The sequence below is a fragment of the Anopheles funestus genome, chromosome 3RL (assembly GCF_943734845.2).
Source record: "Anopheles funestus chromosome 3RL, idAnoFuneDA-416_04, whole genome shotgun sequence".
NCBI lineage: Eukaryota > Metazoa > Arthropoda > Insecta > Diptera > Culicidae > Anopheles > Anopheles funestus.
This window is the reverse complement of record NC_064599.1, coordinates 69371484-69387747: the sequence shown is the minus strand read 5'-3', so window position 1 is coordinate 69387747 and position 16264 is coordinate 69371484. Positions and strand designations below refer to the sequence as shown.

The window sequence follows — 16264 nt, the reverse complement described above, 5'->3', positions numbered from 1 at the left end:
AAAGTATAATATAGAAATGAAATATTATATCAACTGTGATAATGTAATGAAACAAAACAAAACAAAACAAAACTCTAACAAGGGAATCACGCGAATGACGGCAACATAATGCAACAAACTTTAGTATCGGTTGGGCATTGTTGGTTTGGTGTCGTGTTGTAAGTTCGCGCAACCCGATTCAAAAGCAAAGTAGGAAGCTCTCCGTTAGCTTCCGAGAGAGGTTAACATCCACAAACCTTCCACTGATATGCTTTCCCAACCGATTGTGAATCTCACTCGAGTAAGTTAGGTTCGGTTATGCCAGTACATGCAGTCAGCTGTGTGCACATACAGCAGTTGTTTGCTATTTTGGACCGCAGAAAAGAATCCCTGCAAAATGGTAAAACTGATACTTCTGACAATGGTTCTGAATGGTAAAACTGATACTTCTGGTGTAAAACGGTACGAGAGCACGCGCATTTAACAGCAGCAAAAATTATGCATTACCTATATAATAATAGTATTATATGAATTAATTTACTGCCTTAAACAAAAAGTAGCTAATAAACGGTGTGTGACGGTGACAAAAACAAAAGGCACGAACAAAAAGCCAGATGCATTAAAGGAAGCGATCGTGTACACAAGCGCTTGTTTGATATAGAAAATGGAGGAAAAAAAAGAAGGAAAAGGAGATTTTGAGGGTTCAATTTTTGGAACATATTTCGGATACTTTTGCATGCGAAAGACGGGACAAACAAAACGTGCAAACCAAACAAACAAAACCAAAAGAGAACACTGTAAATGGTAAACATGGTGCGCAAAGCAGAAAAATAAATGCAAGCGTAGTGCATTTGTCCACAAAAGATATAGAAGCATACTAAACTAACCAGCCATAAGAACATTAAATAGTGGAAAGGAAGAAACTGTCAAATGCAAGAGAAAAGAAAACAGAAATCAGACAAGAGACTAAATGCGATGGAAGAAAGTACGAGAACACAAAAGCAAGAAGTAAACACACAAGAAAACAAGTAAACTCGAGAAGACTTATTTTACATCATGATTATTATGATTGATAAGTATATTATTACCAACCTAGTGGATATATCGTATAGGCCGGCAATTAGTGTTATAAAAAGGGGACAGAATAAGCATATAGGAACGATGGAACGATGCAATGCAAACAGCAAATCCTGTTCCAAGGGTAAATGAGCAAACTTTACGGAAGAGATTGATACCATTTTACAAAACCGGTTAATGAGGATCGGCGGTCCCGTTGTGAAATGGTTGCAATCGTATCGGGAGCACAAATACGGAAAAGGTAGTGTTAATAAGCAATGCTTTAGACATCCGAAGAAACAAATCAAAAGTAAGCCAACAGATCGACAGCTCATATATACTGCATGCATTTAGCGAAACCTTTAATCTTTACCATTAATTACGAAAGCGAAACCAACCCAGCCAACAAACTATTTATGAATCCTAATCATAGTGCGCCATAAAGAAAGCCATTAGACCCACTTCTCAGACACGCATACATTTAGTACGAACGCTAGGGGACGATAGAATCATTCGCATAAATGGGGAGAGAGAGACGCCTACGTAGCAGAACCATGTCGCTGTAGTTTCCGGAGCCGTATCATCTGCTCACTACCGTGCGCACTATTCTGGCAGGCAGATACACCTTCCAATCCAGTCATAATCCAATCAGTTATTAAGATAATACTACCTTTAAGAACGTTGCATAGTCCACATAATTCTACATACATTCTCTTGCCCTCTCTAATCTTGAACGCGCGTATATTCTCCAAACAGAGTCAAACAAAACACATTCAAACAGATCACACTAGCACACTCACAATTCTGGAGATAGAAGGAACGAAGCACGAAGGTGACTTTTTAGTGTTTTCATATGTTTAAGTGCGTTTGGTTTAAATTATATTATTTTCTGTTTGTTTATGCAATGCTTGCTAATTTTACATCCTATAAACGTTAATGATTTGAATCGATTTCATGCATGCCAAAGCCTCCATCATGTTGAATGCCATTTTATTTTGTGTCGTGCTGCAGCAGCCCGTCTGCGAGCGGCAGAACTATGTGCCATAGATTGATTTTTTTTATTACAAAACACTGCCTGTTTGCTTGCAAACTTTGTGTAGAGTTCGTACTTCGGAGGTAAAAGAACAAAAGCCAAACAAACGAGGAAACGGGAACGAGTATATTAAAAAAACAAAGAAGAAATCATTCAAGTGGGCCCAACATGATTGACTATAGTAGGAATTACTAGTAGTGAATGAAAGGAAGGAATAGCATAACTTATGTGAAAACAAACATACCAAACCACACATACGAAAACAAAAACACATTACAAAACAAACACATGCATACTATAGCGCAAATTTAATCTAATCCCGGAAGTAAATTAAAAGACGACAAAAAATGAGAAAAAATAAGCAATTGAACGGGGGGAAACCATAACCATAGAAGTAAAGCAAATAAAAAAACTCTATTCTCTTCAATCTTTATATTTTTTTCAAAAGTATTTCGCTTTCTCGAATCCGCTTTTCTCGCGCGCTAGCGTTTTCTCTCTATAATCAACAAAAAAAGAAGAACAAACAAAAGCAGAACTATAAACAACGTAATGAAAAGTGTCTGTAGCAATACTTGGAACACGAAGCAAAACGAAAACAAGAATCGTGTGCGCACCAAGAAAATGAAACAATGTTCAGATTATGGTAAAGCGAAAACAAAAATGCAAAAAAAAAAACAGAAGTGTTATGAAACATATAAAGCAGCCAGTTCACTTTAGATAAGTAGCGATTAACGAAACCAAAATACAAAACAAAAATACGGCGTTAAAAGGAAAACATGTAGTGTGTAAGCGAATAAAGTAGTAAAGTGGAAAAAAGGAGAACAAAAATGGAAGAAAAAGAAAGTAACATACAAAAAAAAAACGGAAAATAATCAAAGAGATGCAAAGCAAAGCACGAAAAATAGGGGTACGGTTTTGGGCCATAATAATGAGTAATGTGTTTTGTTTTTACCGTTCTGTTTTGGAAGTAAGTAACGAGAGTATTTTGTTTTTTTTTCGGGAAAGCTGTGTAAAAGTCGCGAAAGCAAACAAACAAAGATGAAAAAATTAGACGATAACGCAAATTAACAAAAAAAAAACGCAAAACGTAACGCAACTTTTAGATGATAGTTTTAAAAAAAGCGAACAGCAGTGATGCTAGCAGAAACGCATTAGCAAACGTTAAGCATCTAATGGAGGAAAAAAAACCATCCAAACACAGCAACCCACAAAACAAAAGACAGCAGAAAATAGCAACATAGCAAAGGGTAAATCACAAAAGACAAACAGCAGAAACATACGAAACCACTTTTGAGCGGAAGCAGTAGACGAACCGAACACACCGGTACAGTACGGATAATAAACTAAACTAATACAGGTGGATAACGAGCAACAAAACCAATCCATGACACACGGAATCAATCCTATCTCTTACAAACATAAGTAGAAATGCAAAACTCAAAAAGTCGAATAACCCACTCGCTCTGTACCCAAAACAAAAGGAGAGAGAGAGAGAGAAAGAGAGAAACCGAGGAGGAAAGCGTAACAGCCACAAACAAAAGTAACTAGAGAAAACTAATAATGAAGCAACAAACAGCATCAACATGAACATATAGTAATAAATAAAGACAAAAAAAAACAAAATGAGCAGGTTAGCAGTTTTCCATCGAAAAAAAAATAAACATGGGTTTTTGCGTATTACATTGTCGCTTGTACAAATGTCCGAAAGCAATTTTGATTTCAATTTTCCCACTTTTGGAATCAATGGAATATCTTAATCCTTTCAGCTGAAAAACAATAAAAAATGGATAAGGTTTTTTTTTATTTAAAGCACGTGTAATCAGGACGTAAGGTTTGGTGAAGTAAAAATCCGATAGATGGCGCTAAGCTGAAGATGCTTGTTCTGGACGCATTCAGTACCAAAATAGTAGGAGCAAATTTTAATAATGTTATTAACAACTTTTAGGTACAAAATGGAACAAGAAACGAGAATTAATAGTAGAATAATAACTTATTTTTCTGTTTAGTTCACCGCATAGCAAACAACAACAAAGCTACAATGAGCAAGTTGAGAATATTATACCTACCGCATACATCGGCATGTTTGTCGTTGCCCCTAGCAAAACGCAGTAATCAACCGACGACCGTGTACGCTTGGGAGTTGTGCAAAGGAGCCAAAGAAAACAACAAACCCCAAATGTGTTCCCTAACAACCGTCTCAATGGAAAGAACGCAAACAAATCACAACACATCGGTTGTTGCGACGATGCGTGCGTGTTGTGTGTGTTCTTTGCGCCAGTTTACAAAAGCAATCAAAAGCCTTACAAAAGTGGTACTATTTTTTGTGCACACAATATTATAATTTGTAGTTCTTTTGCTTGGAACTATTGTGTTCATGAGGACGTGTCCTCCGACGTGAGATTTGGATCAAGTTCTATCACAATTATACAGAGTTGCAATGACGTTGCTAAGGATAGGAATCGTGCTACTATTGACCAGTGGAAGTGTACCGATTGGTCAAGCAAAGTATGTCGAAGGTCATCTCAAAACATCCGATGTAAGTGCCTAATAGTGGATACGGCGTACAGGTCCTTTCTGGGGATATATTAAAATAAAAACTCCATCTTTTCTGTATCCACGCTCTCCAGAACTGGGCGTTCTTGGCAAGGTTTTGCTTTCTATCTGGCAAGGGAAGGTACGAATATCTGATCGAGTACGAAAAGAAACTGGGCGAATTGAAGCTGCTCCTGTACTACGATGATCGAACACAGTGGCCTGCAATCTACAAAACCGATAAGGTATGCTTACACGATTTCCTCTAATTCCGTTTCAATCAAATCAGACTTCAATCCTTCAGACATGCACGGAGAAACTGTCCGTACTACATCCGGAAGACAATCAGATCGTGACGCTTTCTCCCCGTATCCCCTACAATGTCTACTCCGGGTGCCTTCTACGTACACCGACGGCTAAAGAATCACCGGACGATCCACTGCCAAGAAGTAGTGGCAGTACGACGACACGCGCACCACCAAACGGTCGCGGTACGCCAGCCGGGTCGGGAAGTTCTGGAGGTGATATTAAACCACCCGACGATGATGCACAGTACTATGATCAATTCCTGAAAACAAGCACCACAGAGTCCGAATTTGGCTTTGAGGAAAGTAACGGCAACGGAACGGAGGAGCCACCGTACGAGATATTCCCTACATCTACCAGCTCCATCCAAGGTGCTGGATTTGCCGGTGATAATGGTGAGGTAAACCTGCTGGAAAACAGTACCGATTATCGACTGTTGGTAGAACAGCTGTTCCCGGGCGTGGAAGTTACCGTAGAGCAAACGGAACGGCCCTCAAATGGAACACGCTTGCGACGTGCCGCTTCGATGGGAAAGTTCGAAACGCGACTTATAGTGAGCTGTAGTAACTTCGGAAGCTTTACTAGCTCTCGCGAACGTTGGTGGTATATAGCGATCGCTAACTGTGACGGTGCCGGAAAGGGGCTTGACGTGAAGTACCGGTTCCGGATGACCAATGGGCCACCTGGTGACTTTTGGCATGAACATTTCTCCGCCGATGAGATGTGTAAGTGGAATGGTAGTGTTGTTGAGAAGTAGTTCTTATGTGATACGATGTATCTTTTCTCCTTTCTTGCAGACATTCCTCCAATACTGTTGGCCGAGTCTATCGCTTACAGTATGCTGCTGTTGGCCGTATTTATCTGTGCAGTTGAGCTAAAGGCACGTCATCTTTACCACTGCACCTATCGCTTGTTTACGCTGAGTGTACTGTTGCAGTGGTTCGGCATCTTGCTGCTGAGTGTCACCTGGACCAAGTACGCCGTGTCTGGAATTGGTCCATTTCCCAACTTTGGCGGTATCTTCACGAGTGCTAGTGAGATCTCCTTCCTTCTACTACTGCTGCTCATGGCGAAGGGTAAGCAAACGGGAGGGGAAGGTTATTCATTATATCAACTGGATATTAATCACAGATTTATCTTCTTTCAGGTTACACCATTACCAGGGCACGACTGAAAACATGTTCCACTGTCAAAATTACCATCTTCATCAACCTGTACGTGGTGGTGTACGTGTCACTGTACATCTACCAGGCAGAAGCGTTCGATCCGGGCGAAGTGCTTAACCTGTACGAATCACCGGCCGGGTTCGGTTTGGCCGGATTGCGGTGTGCCGGATGGGTATTTTTCATGTACGCCTGTGCGGCTACGATTAGAAAATTTACGGAGAAAACACCCTTCTACTACCCATTCACAATGCTCGGTTCGTTGTGGATTTTGAGCGGGCCCGTCCTAACGCTGCTCGGTGTCAGTGTGCTCGATCCGTGGGTGCGGGAATCCGTCATGCACGGTGCACTCGGTACGGTTGCTTTTGCCGGTCATTTAGCGTTTCTTTGGTTGACGTGGCCATCACGAGCTAATCGTAGCTTTCCTTACCATGTGCGTACGAATCACGTGGGCATTTCGCACGGAGAGGACGATGAGGTAACGTATCCGAAGCATCCGTACGAACCAACAACGCTGGTGAATCATCATAACCATCCGCTTCAACATCAGTACCCGATCGCACCGCCGGAAACGGTGCTACAGAATGGGCATGGAAACGGTTTCCTGGTGCCGTTGTCCCGTGGCGATGGGCTGTACGATCAGTACCTGCGTGAGCGCGATATCTATCACAGCACCTCGACACCGCTCAGTTACGTATCGTTCCCAGCACCGGCAAGGGAGAACGGTACCGGTAATGGCGTGCATAGGGGTGAACCAACACGAAATGGGACCTCGATTAATAGTCCGGCTGTTGTGAATGGTAGTGCCGTAAGGACAGAAACCGAGAACCCGGTACAGTCTAACAATAGAAACTCGCTAGCACTGGAGGTTGAGGCAGATCTTTCCGGCCATCCTTCGCTTGAGGTTGCGGAACAAGTATCAAGCAATGCACCTCTCAGTGGAAACGGATCCATCGCATCTGGCCCAATCGAGCGACAATCGTCTGGTGGTGGTGGTGGAGAAGAGAAACGACCTTACAATCCATTTCTAGCCGGTGCTGGTAATGGAGGCCTTGGATCTGGCGAAGGTAACCGTAAACCGAACAAAATTATCCTTCCCAGCCTGGAACACAGTCAGCAGCAGACAGCTACAACAGAACAGCCAGCGGCGAGTGATAACAGCAGTGGTGGAAGTAATAGCAATACCGTCCCAAAGCATCTCTTTGCGGCTAAGCGAGACCCATGAGGAGGAGTGCGTCCAAACAAAAGTAGATGTACCTGTCTGTTATCGCACATATGTGTGTTGTGCCGTGATTTGCCACCTGTATTCACACACTCACTTTCTCCCTCTCTTTCTTTTTCTGGTTTTCAAATATGTTTGTTTCACAGCACTGGCAGCACTGGTTTTTGTGCTCTGGTCGAATGTTCGGTACGTGATATGCAATATGCCTTATGTAGCAGTAATAAAGGTACAGGAGAGATTCAATTCGATTAGATATATCACAAATCTGGATTGTTGATCCACATGTTATGAGAAATCGACCCCAACGTCTTATCAACTTGAATGTTCCGAACGCTTACTCTAAAGTGTAGGTTTTTTTGTCTAGCTATTTACTGCATTACTGAACTGTTGTATCATCTTTATAAATTTCCCATTTGTCTCTTTTCCATGGAGTACATGTGCTGGTCAAGCATTCATACCCTCACTAGACTAGAGATGTGCAAAGTGAGTAAGAGTGAGATAGGGAGTTGAAACGTTGTATTGATCGAGTTTCGTTCACTCACCACGAGGAGTTTTAGCGACTCTTTTTTCACTTACTCACTCATGAGTGTAAGTATGGAGCCGTGGTGAGTCGAGTCGCAAAAAGAGTAAATACGTGAGTTGAAACGAAAATGTGCGAGTGAGTTGAAACAAAAATGAGTTGAAACGAAACGTTTGAAATACATGAGTTGAAACGGAATACAGAAAATTTTCAAACTTTTAGATTTTTTTATATTTTTTATAGTTTTCTATTCTTTTTTTATTTAAAGCATTATTTGAAAGAAAAGAAACTTATTGCAACCAATTGGCATTAAAATAAATCAATTTCATTTTTTTTTGCAAAATTTCCCAAAAAAACGTAAGGGGTAAGCCTTATGAAATTTTCGAGTTGAAATTTTTTTGTAATTTTTTTTTATGATTTTTTATTCTTCATTTAACTTAAAAGATTATTTGAGTGAAAAGAAACAGATTGTAACAAATTAGCATGCACATATATCACATTTATAAAGTTTGCTAAATTGCTCAAAAATGAGGAAAATTTTACATTTTCTCAAACAGGGTAAGGAACTTTGTTTCTCAAATAACTTCTGGCACATACATCTGAGGCCATGGCCGTCCAAGAAGAAAATGTAGCCATTGGTGCCATCTATCGACCACAGTTTAAAGATTGGCGATCCGTTAGATACCGACCGAGTTATAGACAAAAGTTGGTGCAAAAATGAGGAAAATTTTACATTTTCTCAAACAGGGTAAGGAACTTGGTTCCTCGAACAACTTCCGGCACGGACACCTGAGAGCATGGCCGTCCAAGAAGAAAATGTAGCCATTGGTGCCATCTATCGACCACAGGTTAAAGATTGGCGATCCGTTGAATGCCGACCGAGTTATAGGCAAAACTTGCGGCAAAAATGAGCCTTAGTAAATTTTCATTTTTTTGAATATTTTGATTTTATTATTATTTTTCACTCTTTTTTTTACTTAAAGCATTACTTGAGTGAAAAGAAACACATTGCAATCAATTGGCATTAAAATAAATCAATTTAATTTTTTTTGCAAAATTTCCCAAAAAAAAACGTAAGGGGTAAGCCTTATGAAATTTTCGAGTGCAAAATTTTTTTGAAATGTTTTTCTGATTTTTTATTATTTTTTTAATTTAAAGCATTATTTGAGTGAAAAGAAACTTATTGCAACAAATTCGCAATAAAATATATCACATTTGAAAATTTTGCTGAATTGCTCAAAAATGAGGAAAATTTTACATTTTATCAAACAGGGTAAGGAACTTGGTTCCTCGAATAACTTCCGGCACGGACATCTGAGAGTATAGCCGTCCAAAAAGAAAATGTAGCCATTGGTGCCATCTATCGACCACAGGTTAAAGATTGGCGATCCGTTGGATACCGACCAAGTTATAGCCAAAATTTGGTGCAAAAATGAGCCTTAGTAAATTTTCATTTTTTTGATTTTTTTTTATTTTTTTACTATTTTTCACTCTTTTTTTTATTTAAAGCATTACTTGAGTGAAAAGACACACATTGCAACCAATTGGCATTAAAATAAATCAATTTCATTTTTTTTGCAAAATTTCCCAAAAAAAACGTAAGGGGTAAGCCTTATGAAATTTTCGAGTGGAAAATTTTTTTGAAATTTTTTTCTGATTTTTTATTATTTTTTTAATTTAAAGCATTATTTGAGTGAAAAGAAACTTATTGCAACAAATTCACAATAAAATATATCACATTTAAAAATTTGCTGAATTGCAGAAAAATGAGGAAAATTTTACATTTTCTCAAACAGGGTAAGGAACTTGCTTTCTCGAATAACTTCTGGCACAGACATCTGAGGGCATGGCCGTCCAAGAAGAAAATGTAGCCATTGGTGCCATCTATCGACCACAGGTTAAAGATTGGCGATCCGTTGGATACCGACCGAGTTATAGGCAAAACTTGGTGCAAAAATGAGGAAAATTTTACATTTTCTCAAACAGGGTAAGGAAATTGGTTCCTCGAATAACTTCTGGCACAGACATCTGATGGCATGGCCGTCCAAGAAGAAAATGTAGCCATTGGTGCCATCTATCGACCACAGGTTAAAGATTGGCGATCCGTTGGATACCGACCAAGTTATAGCCAAAATTTGGTGCAAAAATGAGCCTTAGTAAATTTTCATTTTTTTGATTTTTTTTTATTTTTTTTACTATTTTTCACTCTTTTTTTTATTTAAAGCATTACTTGAGTGAAAAGACACACATTGCAACCAATTGGCATTAAAATAAATCAATTTCATTTTTTTTACAAAATTTCCCAAAAAAAACGTAAGGGGTAAGCCTTATGAAATTTTCGAGTGGAAAATTTTTTTGAAATTTTTTTCTGATTTTTTATTATTTTTTTAATTTAAAGCATTATTTGAGTGAAAAGAAACTTATTGCAACAAATTCACAATAAAATATATCACATTTAAAAATTTGCTGAATTGCAGAAAAATGAGGAAAATTTTACATTTTCTCAAACAGGGTAAGGAACTTGCTTTCTCGAATAACTTCTGGCACAGACATCTGAGGGCATGGCCGTCCAAGAAGAAAATGTAGCCATTGGTGCCATCTATCGACCACAGGTTAAAGATTGGCGATCCGTTGGATACCGACCGAGTTATAGGCAAAACTTGGTGCAAAAATGAGGAAAATTTTACATTTTCTCAAACAGGGTAAGGAAATTGGTTCCTCGAATAACTTCCGGCACGGACATCTGAGGGCATGGCCGTCTGAGAAGAAAATGTAGCCATTGGTGCCATCTATCGACCACAAGTTAAAGATTGGCGATCCGTTGGATACCGACCGAGTTATAGACAAAACTTGGGGCAAAAATGAGCCTTAGTAAATTTTCATTTTTTTAGTTTTTTTGAGTTTTTTATTATTTTTCACTCTTTTTTTTATTTAAAGCATTACTTGAGTGAAAAGAAACACATTGCAACCAATTGGCATTAAAAAAAATTAATTTCATTTTTTTTTGCAAAATTTCCCAAAAAAACGTAAGGGGTAAGCCTTATGAAATTTTCGAGTTGAAAATTTTTGAAATTTTTTTTCTGATTTTTTATTATGTTTTTAGTTTAAAGCAATATTTGAGTGAAAAGAAACACATTGCAACAAATTTGCATGAAAATATATCACATTTATAAAGTTTGCTAAATTGCTCAAAAATGAGGAAAATTTTACATTTTCTCAAACAGGGTAAGGAACTTGCTTTCTCGAATAACTTCTGGCACAGACATCTGAGGGCATGGCCGTCCAAGAAGAAAATGTAGCCATTGGTGCCATCTATCGACCACAGATTAAAGATTGGCGATCCGTTGGATACCGACCGAGTTATAGCCAAAACTTGGTGCAAAAATGAGGAAAATTTTACATTTTCTCAAACAGGGTAAGGAACTTGCTTTCTCGAATAACTTCTGGCACAGACATCTGAGGGCATGGCCGTCCAAGAAGAAAATGTAGCCATTGGTGCCATCTATCGACCACAGATTAAAGATTGGCGATCCGTTTGATACCGACCGAGTTATAGCCAAAACTTGGTGCAAAAATGAGGAAAATTTTACATTTTCTCAAACAGGGTAAGGAAATTGGTTCCTCGAATAACTTCTGGCACAGACATCTGAGGGCATGGCCGTCCAAGAAGAAAATGTAGCCATTGGTGCCATCTATCGACCACAGGTTAAAGATTGGCGATCCGTTGGATACCGACCGAGTTATAGGCAAAACTTGGTGCAAAAATGAGGAAAATTTTACATTTTCTCAAACAGGGTAAGGAAATTGGTTCCTCGAATAACTTCTGGCACAGACATCTGAGGGCATGGCCGTCCAAGAAGAAAATGTAGCCATTGGTGCCATCTATCGACCACAGGTTAAAGATTGGCGATCCGTTGGATACCGACCGAGTTATAGGCAAAACTTGGTGCAAAAATGAGGAAAATTTTACATTTTCTCAAACAGGGTAAGGAAATTGGTTCCTCGAATAACTTCTGGCACATACATCTGAGGGCATGGCCGTCCAAGAAGAAAATGTAGCCATTGGTGCCATCTATCGACCACAGATTAAAGATTGGCGATCCGTTTGATACCGACCGAGTTATAGCCAAAACTTGGTGCAAAAATGAGGAAAATTTTACATTTTCTCAAACAGGGTAAGGAACTTGCTTTCTCGAATAACTTCTGGCACAGACATCTGAGGGCAAGGCCGTCCAAGAAGAAAATGTAGCCATTGGTGCCATCTATCGACCACAGGTTAAAGATTGGCGATCCGTTGGATACCGACCGAGTTATAGGCAAAACTTGGTGCAAAAATGAGGAAAATTTTACATTTTCTCAAACAGGGTAAGGAAATTGGTTTCTCAAATAACTTCTGGCACATACATCTGAGGGCATGGCCGTCCAAGAAGAAAATGTAGCCATTGGTGCCATCTATCGACCACAGATTAAAGATTGGCGATCCGTTGGATACCGACCGAGTTATAGCCAAAACTTGGTGCAAAAATGAGGAAAATTTTACATTTTCTCAAACAGGGTAAGGAACTTGCTTTCTCGAATAACTTCTGGCACAGACATCTGAGGGCATGGCCGTCCAAGAAGAAAATGTAGCCATTGGTGCCATCTATCGACCACAGGTTAAAGATTGGCGATCCGTTGGATACCGACCGAGTTATAGGCAAAACTTGGTGCAAAAATGAGGAAAATTTTACATTTTCTCAAACAGGGTAAGGAAATTGGTTCCTCGAATAACTTCTGGCACAGACATCTGAGGGCATGGCCGTCCAAGAAGAAAATGTAGCCATTGGTGCCATCTATCGACCACAGGTTAAAGATTGGCGATCCGTTGGATACCGACCGAGTTATAGGCAAAACTTGGTGCAAAAATGAGGAAAATTTTACATTTTCTCAAACAGGGTAAGGAAATTGGTTCCTCGAATAACTTCTGGCACAGACATCTGAGGGCATGGCCGTCCAAGAAGAAAATGTAGCCATTGGTGCCATCTATCGACCACAAGTTAAAGATTGGCGATCCGTTGGATACCGACCGAGTTATAGGCAAAACTTGGTGCAAAAATGAGGAAAATTTTACATTTTCTCAAACAGGGTAAGGAAATTGGTTCCTCGAATAACTTCTGGCACAGACATCTGAGGGCATGGCCGTCCAAGAAGAAAATGTAGCCATTGGTGCCATCTATCGACCACAGGTTAAAGATTGGCGATCCGTTGGATACCGACCAAGTTATAGCCAAAATTTGGTGCAAAAATGAGGAAAATTTTACAATTTCTCAAATAGGGTAAGGAACTTGGTTCCTCGATTAACTTTCGGCACGGACACCTGAGAGCATAGCCGCCCAAGAAGAAAATGTAGCCATTGGTGCCATCTATCGACCACAAGTTAAAGATTGGCGATCCGTCAGATACCGACCGAGTTATAGACAAAACTTGGGGCAAAAATGAGCCTTAGTAAATTTTCATTTTTTTGAATATTTTGATTTTTTTATTATTTTTCACTCTTTTTTTTATTTAAAGCATTACTTGAGTGAAAAGAAACACATTGCAACCAATTGGCATTAAAATAAATCAATTTCATTTTTTTTGCAAAATTTCCCAAAAAAAACGTAAGGGGTAAGCCTTATGAAATTTTCGAGTTGAAAATTTTTAAAAATTTTTTTTCTGATTTTTTATTATGTTTTTAGTTTAAAGCATTATTTGAGTGAAAAGAATCACATTGCAACAAATTTGCATGAAAATATATCACATTTAAAAATTTTGCTGAATTGCAGAAAAATGAGGAAAATTTTACATTTTCTCAAACAGGGTAAGGAACTTGGTTCCTCGAATAACTTCCGGCACGGACACCTGAGAGCATGGCTGTCCAAGAAGAAAATTTAGCCATTGGTGCCATCTATCGACCACAGGTTAAAGATTGGCGATCCGTTGGATACCGACCGAGTTATAGGCAAAACTTGGGGCAAAAATGAGGAAAATTTTACAATTTCTCAAATAGGGTAAGGAACTTGGTTCCTCGATTAACTTTCGGCACGGACACCTGAGAGCATAGCCGCCCAAGAAGAAAATGTAGCCATTGGTGCCATCTATCGACCACAAGTTAAAGATTGGCGATCCGTCAGATACCGACCGAGTTATAGGCAAAACTTGGGGCAAAAATGAGCCTTAGTAAATTTTCATTTTTTTGAATATTTTGATTTTATTATTATTTTTCACTCTTTTTTTTATTTAAAGCATTACTTGAGTGAAAAGAAACACATTGCAACCAATTGGCATTAAAATAAATCAATTTCATTTTTTTTGCAAAATTTCCCAAAAAAAACGTAAGGGGTAAGCCTTATGAAATTTTCGAGTTGAAAATTTTTAAAAATTTTTTTTCTGATTTTTTATTATGTTTTTAGTTTAAAGCATTATTTGAGTGAAAAGAATCACATTGCAACAAATTTGCATGAAAATATATCACATTTAAAAATTTTGCTGAATTGCAGAAAAATGAGGAAAATTTTACATTTTCTCAAACAGGGTAAGGAACTTGGTTCCTCGAATAACTTCCGGCACGGACACCTGAGAGCATGGCTGTCCAAGAAGAAAATGTAGCCATTGGTGCCATCTATCGACCACAGGTTAAAGATTGGCGATCCGTTGGATACCGACCGAGTTATAGGCAAAACTTGGGGCAAAAATGAGGAAAATTTTACAATTTCTCAAATAGGGTAAGGAACTTGGTTCCTCGATTAACTTTCGGCACGGACACCTGAGAGCATAGCCGCCCAAGAAGAAAATGTAGCCATTGGTGCCATCTATCGACCACAAGTTAAAGATTGGCGATCCGTCAGATACCGACCGAGTTATAGGCAAAACTTGGGGCAAAAATGAGCCTTAGTAAATTTTCATTTTTTTGAATATGTTGATTTTTTTATTATTTTTCACTTTTTTTTTTATTTAAAGCATTACTTGAGTGAAAAGAAACACATTGCAACCAATTGGCATTAAAATAAATCAATTTCATTTTTTTTGCAAAATTTCCCAAAAAAAACGTAAGGGGTAAGCCTTATGAAATTTTCGAGTTGAAAATTTTTAAAAATTTTTTTTCTGATTTTTTATTATGTTTTTAGTTTAAAGCATTATTTGAGTGAAAAGAAACACATTGCAACAAATTTGCATGAAAATATATCACATTTATAAAGTTTGCTACATTGCTCAAAAATGATGAAAATTTTACATTTCCCAAACAGGGTAAGGAACTTGGTTCCTCGAATAACTTCCGGCACGGACACCTGAGAGCATAGCCGTTCAAGAAGAACATGTAGCCATTGGTGCCATCTATCGACCACAAGTTAAAGATTGGCGATCCGTTGAATACCAACAGAGTTATAGCCAAAACTTGACGCAAAAATGAGCCTTAGAAAAATTTCAAATTTTTCGATTTTTTTAGTTTTTTATTATTTTTTATTTTTTTTTATTTTTAAGCATTATTTGAGTGAAAAGAAAAGAAAAGCAAGAGTAAAATGACCGAACCTTAACTCATACGCTTATGCCGGGTTTTTGTGACTCCGAAATGAGTCGTTAAACGAGCTCACTCCTAATAACGACTCATTCACTTTGAGTTGACTCACTAAAAATAGTTGTCAGCCAATTTAATGCGAATTTCGGGTGTAAAGTGTTCTTGAGAGTAATTTACAACTTCTCCAAAGATTGAAGTTGCAGTTTGCGACCAGTTTGCGAAAGAAATTAGGATTATGTTGAAGACCCCATTCGTGTATCAAAGCATGTGTCTTACCAGTTACCGTTCCTACTGGTAGGTGAGCACTTTCGAGCATTCCATTTTCACCGTATTTAATGCTAGTGTTTTGAAGAACCGTAGAATTTCTGTTGGATTTTCCTCACCAATTCTCACACTCCAAGTTTAGCACAACGGACATCAAAACCGCTTTAAGTAGCTGCACCATCTCAGTAATGACTTCTAATGATTCTACCGTACCACTAACAGCAGGATGACTTTAACATCGCAAATTTGTTCCCACGCCCGTGTTCCCCCGCTAATCCTCTAACCAAATTCGGATGTAAAACAGAACGAATGGTGAAAAAAACACATAAACAGGGATTCATATTAAATGCAACAATGAAGCAATACTTTAATACTTTATTTTCATTTCCTTTTCACACATTGTTTTTTGTTTCATATCATGTTTCTCAAAATTATACTTTTTTTTGCATGCTATACATATAATGTTCTTTGTTTCCTGTTTTACGGATGTTTTCAAGTTGCTTTGTTTTATTTATCTCTTTCTGTTTTCTTTTTGTTTCGTTTTGTTTCAGGTGCAATGATTTGTTCCATGCTTGTTTTTGTTTGGTTTATTGCAAATTACTATTCTTTTCGTTTTTCTTTTCACGTCACACGTTTGTTTATCAATTAGCTTCTT

General features: G+C 38.4%; 1 protein-coding gene and 1 long non-coding RNA gene across 2 annotated transcripts in view; both read left to right on the top strand.

Annotated features, from left to right (window-relative positions):
• The window catches only part of LOC125768673 (uncharacterized), a 336169-nt gene that overhangs the window by 78017 nt on the left and 241888 nt on the right, over positions 1–16264 (top strand). Inside the window, exon 2 of the long non-coding RNA XR_007418943.1 lies at positions 9185–13036. This is a non-coding gene — a long non-coding RNA (uncharacterized LOC125768673). The remainder of the gene's footprint in view (positions 1–9184; positions 13037–16264) is intronic.
• Positions 4308–8033, top strand: LOC125768642 (transmembrane protein 145-like). The gene is made up of 5 exons (XM_049436622.1): positions 4308–4604; positions 4696–4845; positions 4905–5631; positions 5704–5982; positions 6054–8033. Exons 1-5 carry the CDS (start codon positions 4506–4508, stop codon positions 7292–7294), a joined length of 2496 nt encoding a protein of 831 aa, XP_049292579.1. The 5' UTR covers positions 4308–4505; the 3' UTR covers positions 7295–8033.

Bases quoted from the DNA above. Each gene is read 5' to 3' on its own strand.
- LOC125768642 (XM_049436622.1), top strand. From the start codon at position 4,506: ATGACGTTGCTAAGGATAGGAATCGTGCTACTATTGACCAGTGGAAGT. The intron at 5,632-5,703 runs GTAAGTGGAATG...CCTTTCTTGCAG, and splicing joins TTTCTCCGCCGATGAGATGT to ACATTCCTCCAATACTGTTG. The intron at 5,983-6,053 runs GTAAGCAAACGG...ATCTTCTTTCAG, and splicing joins ACTGCTGCTCATGGCGAAGG to GTTACACCATTACCAGGGCA.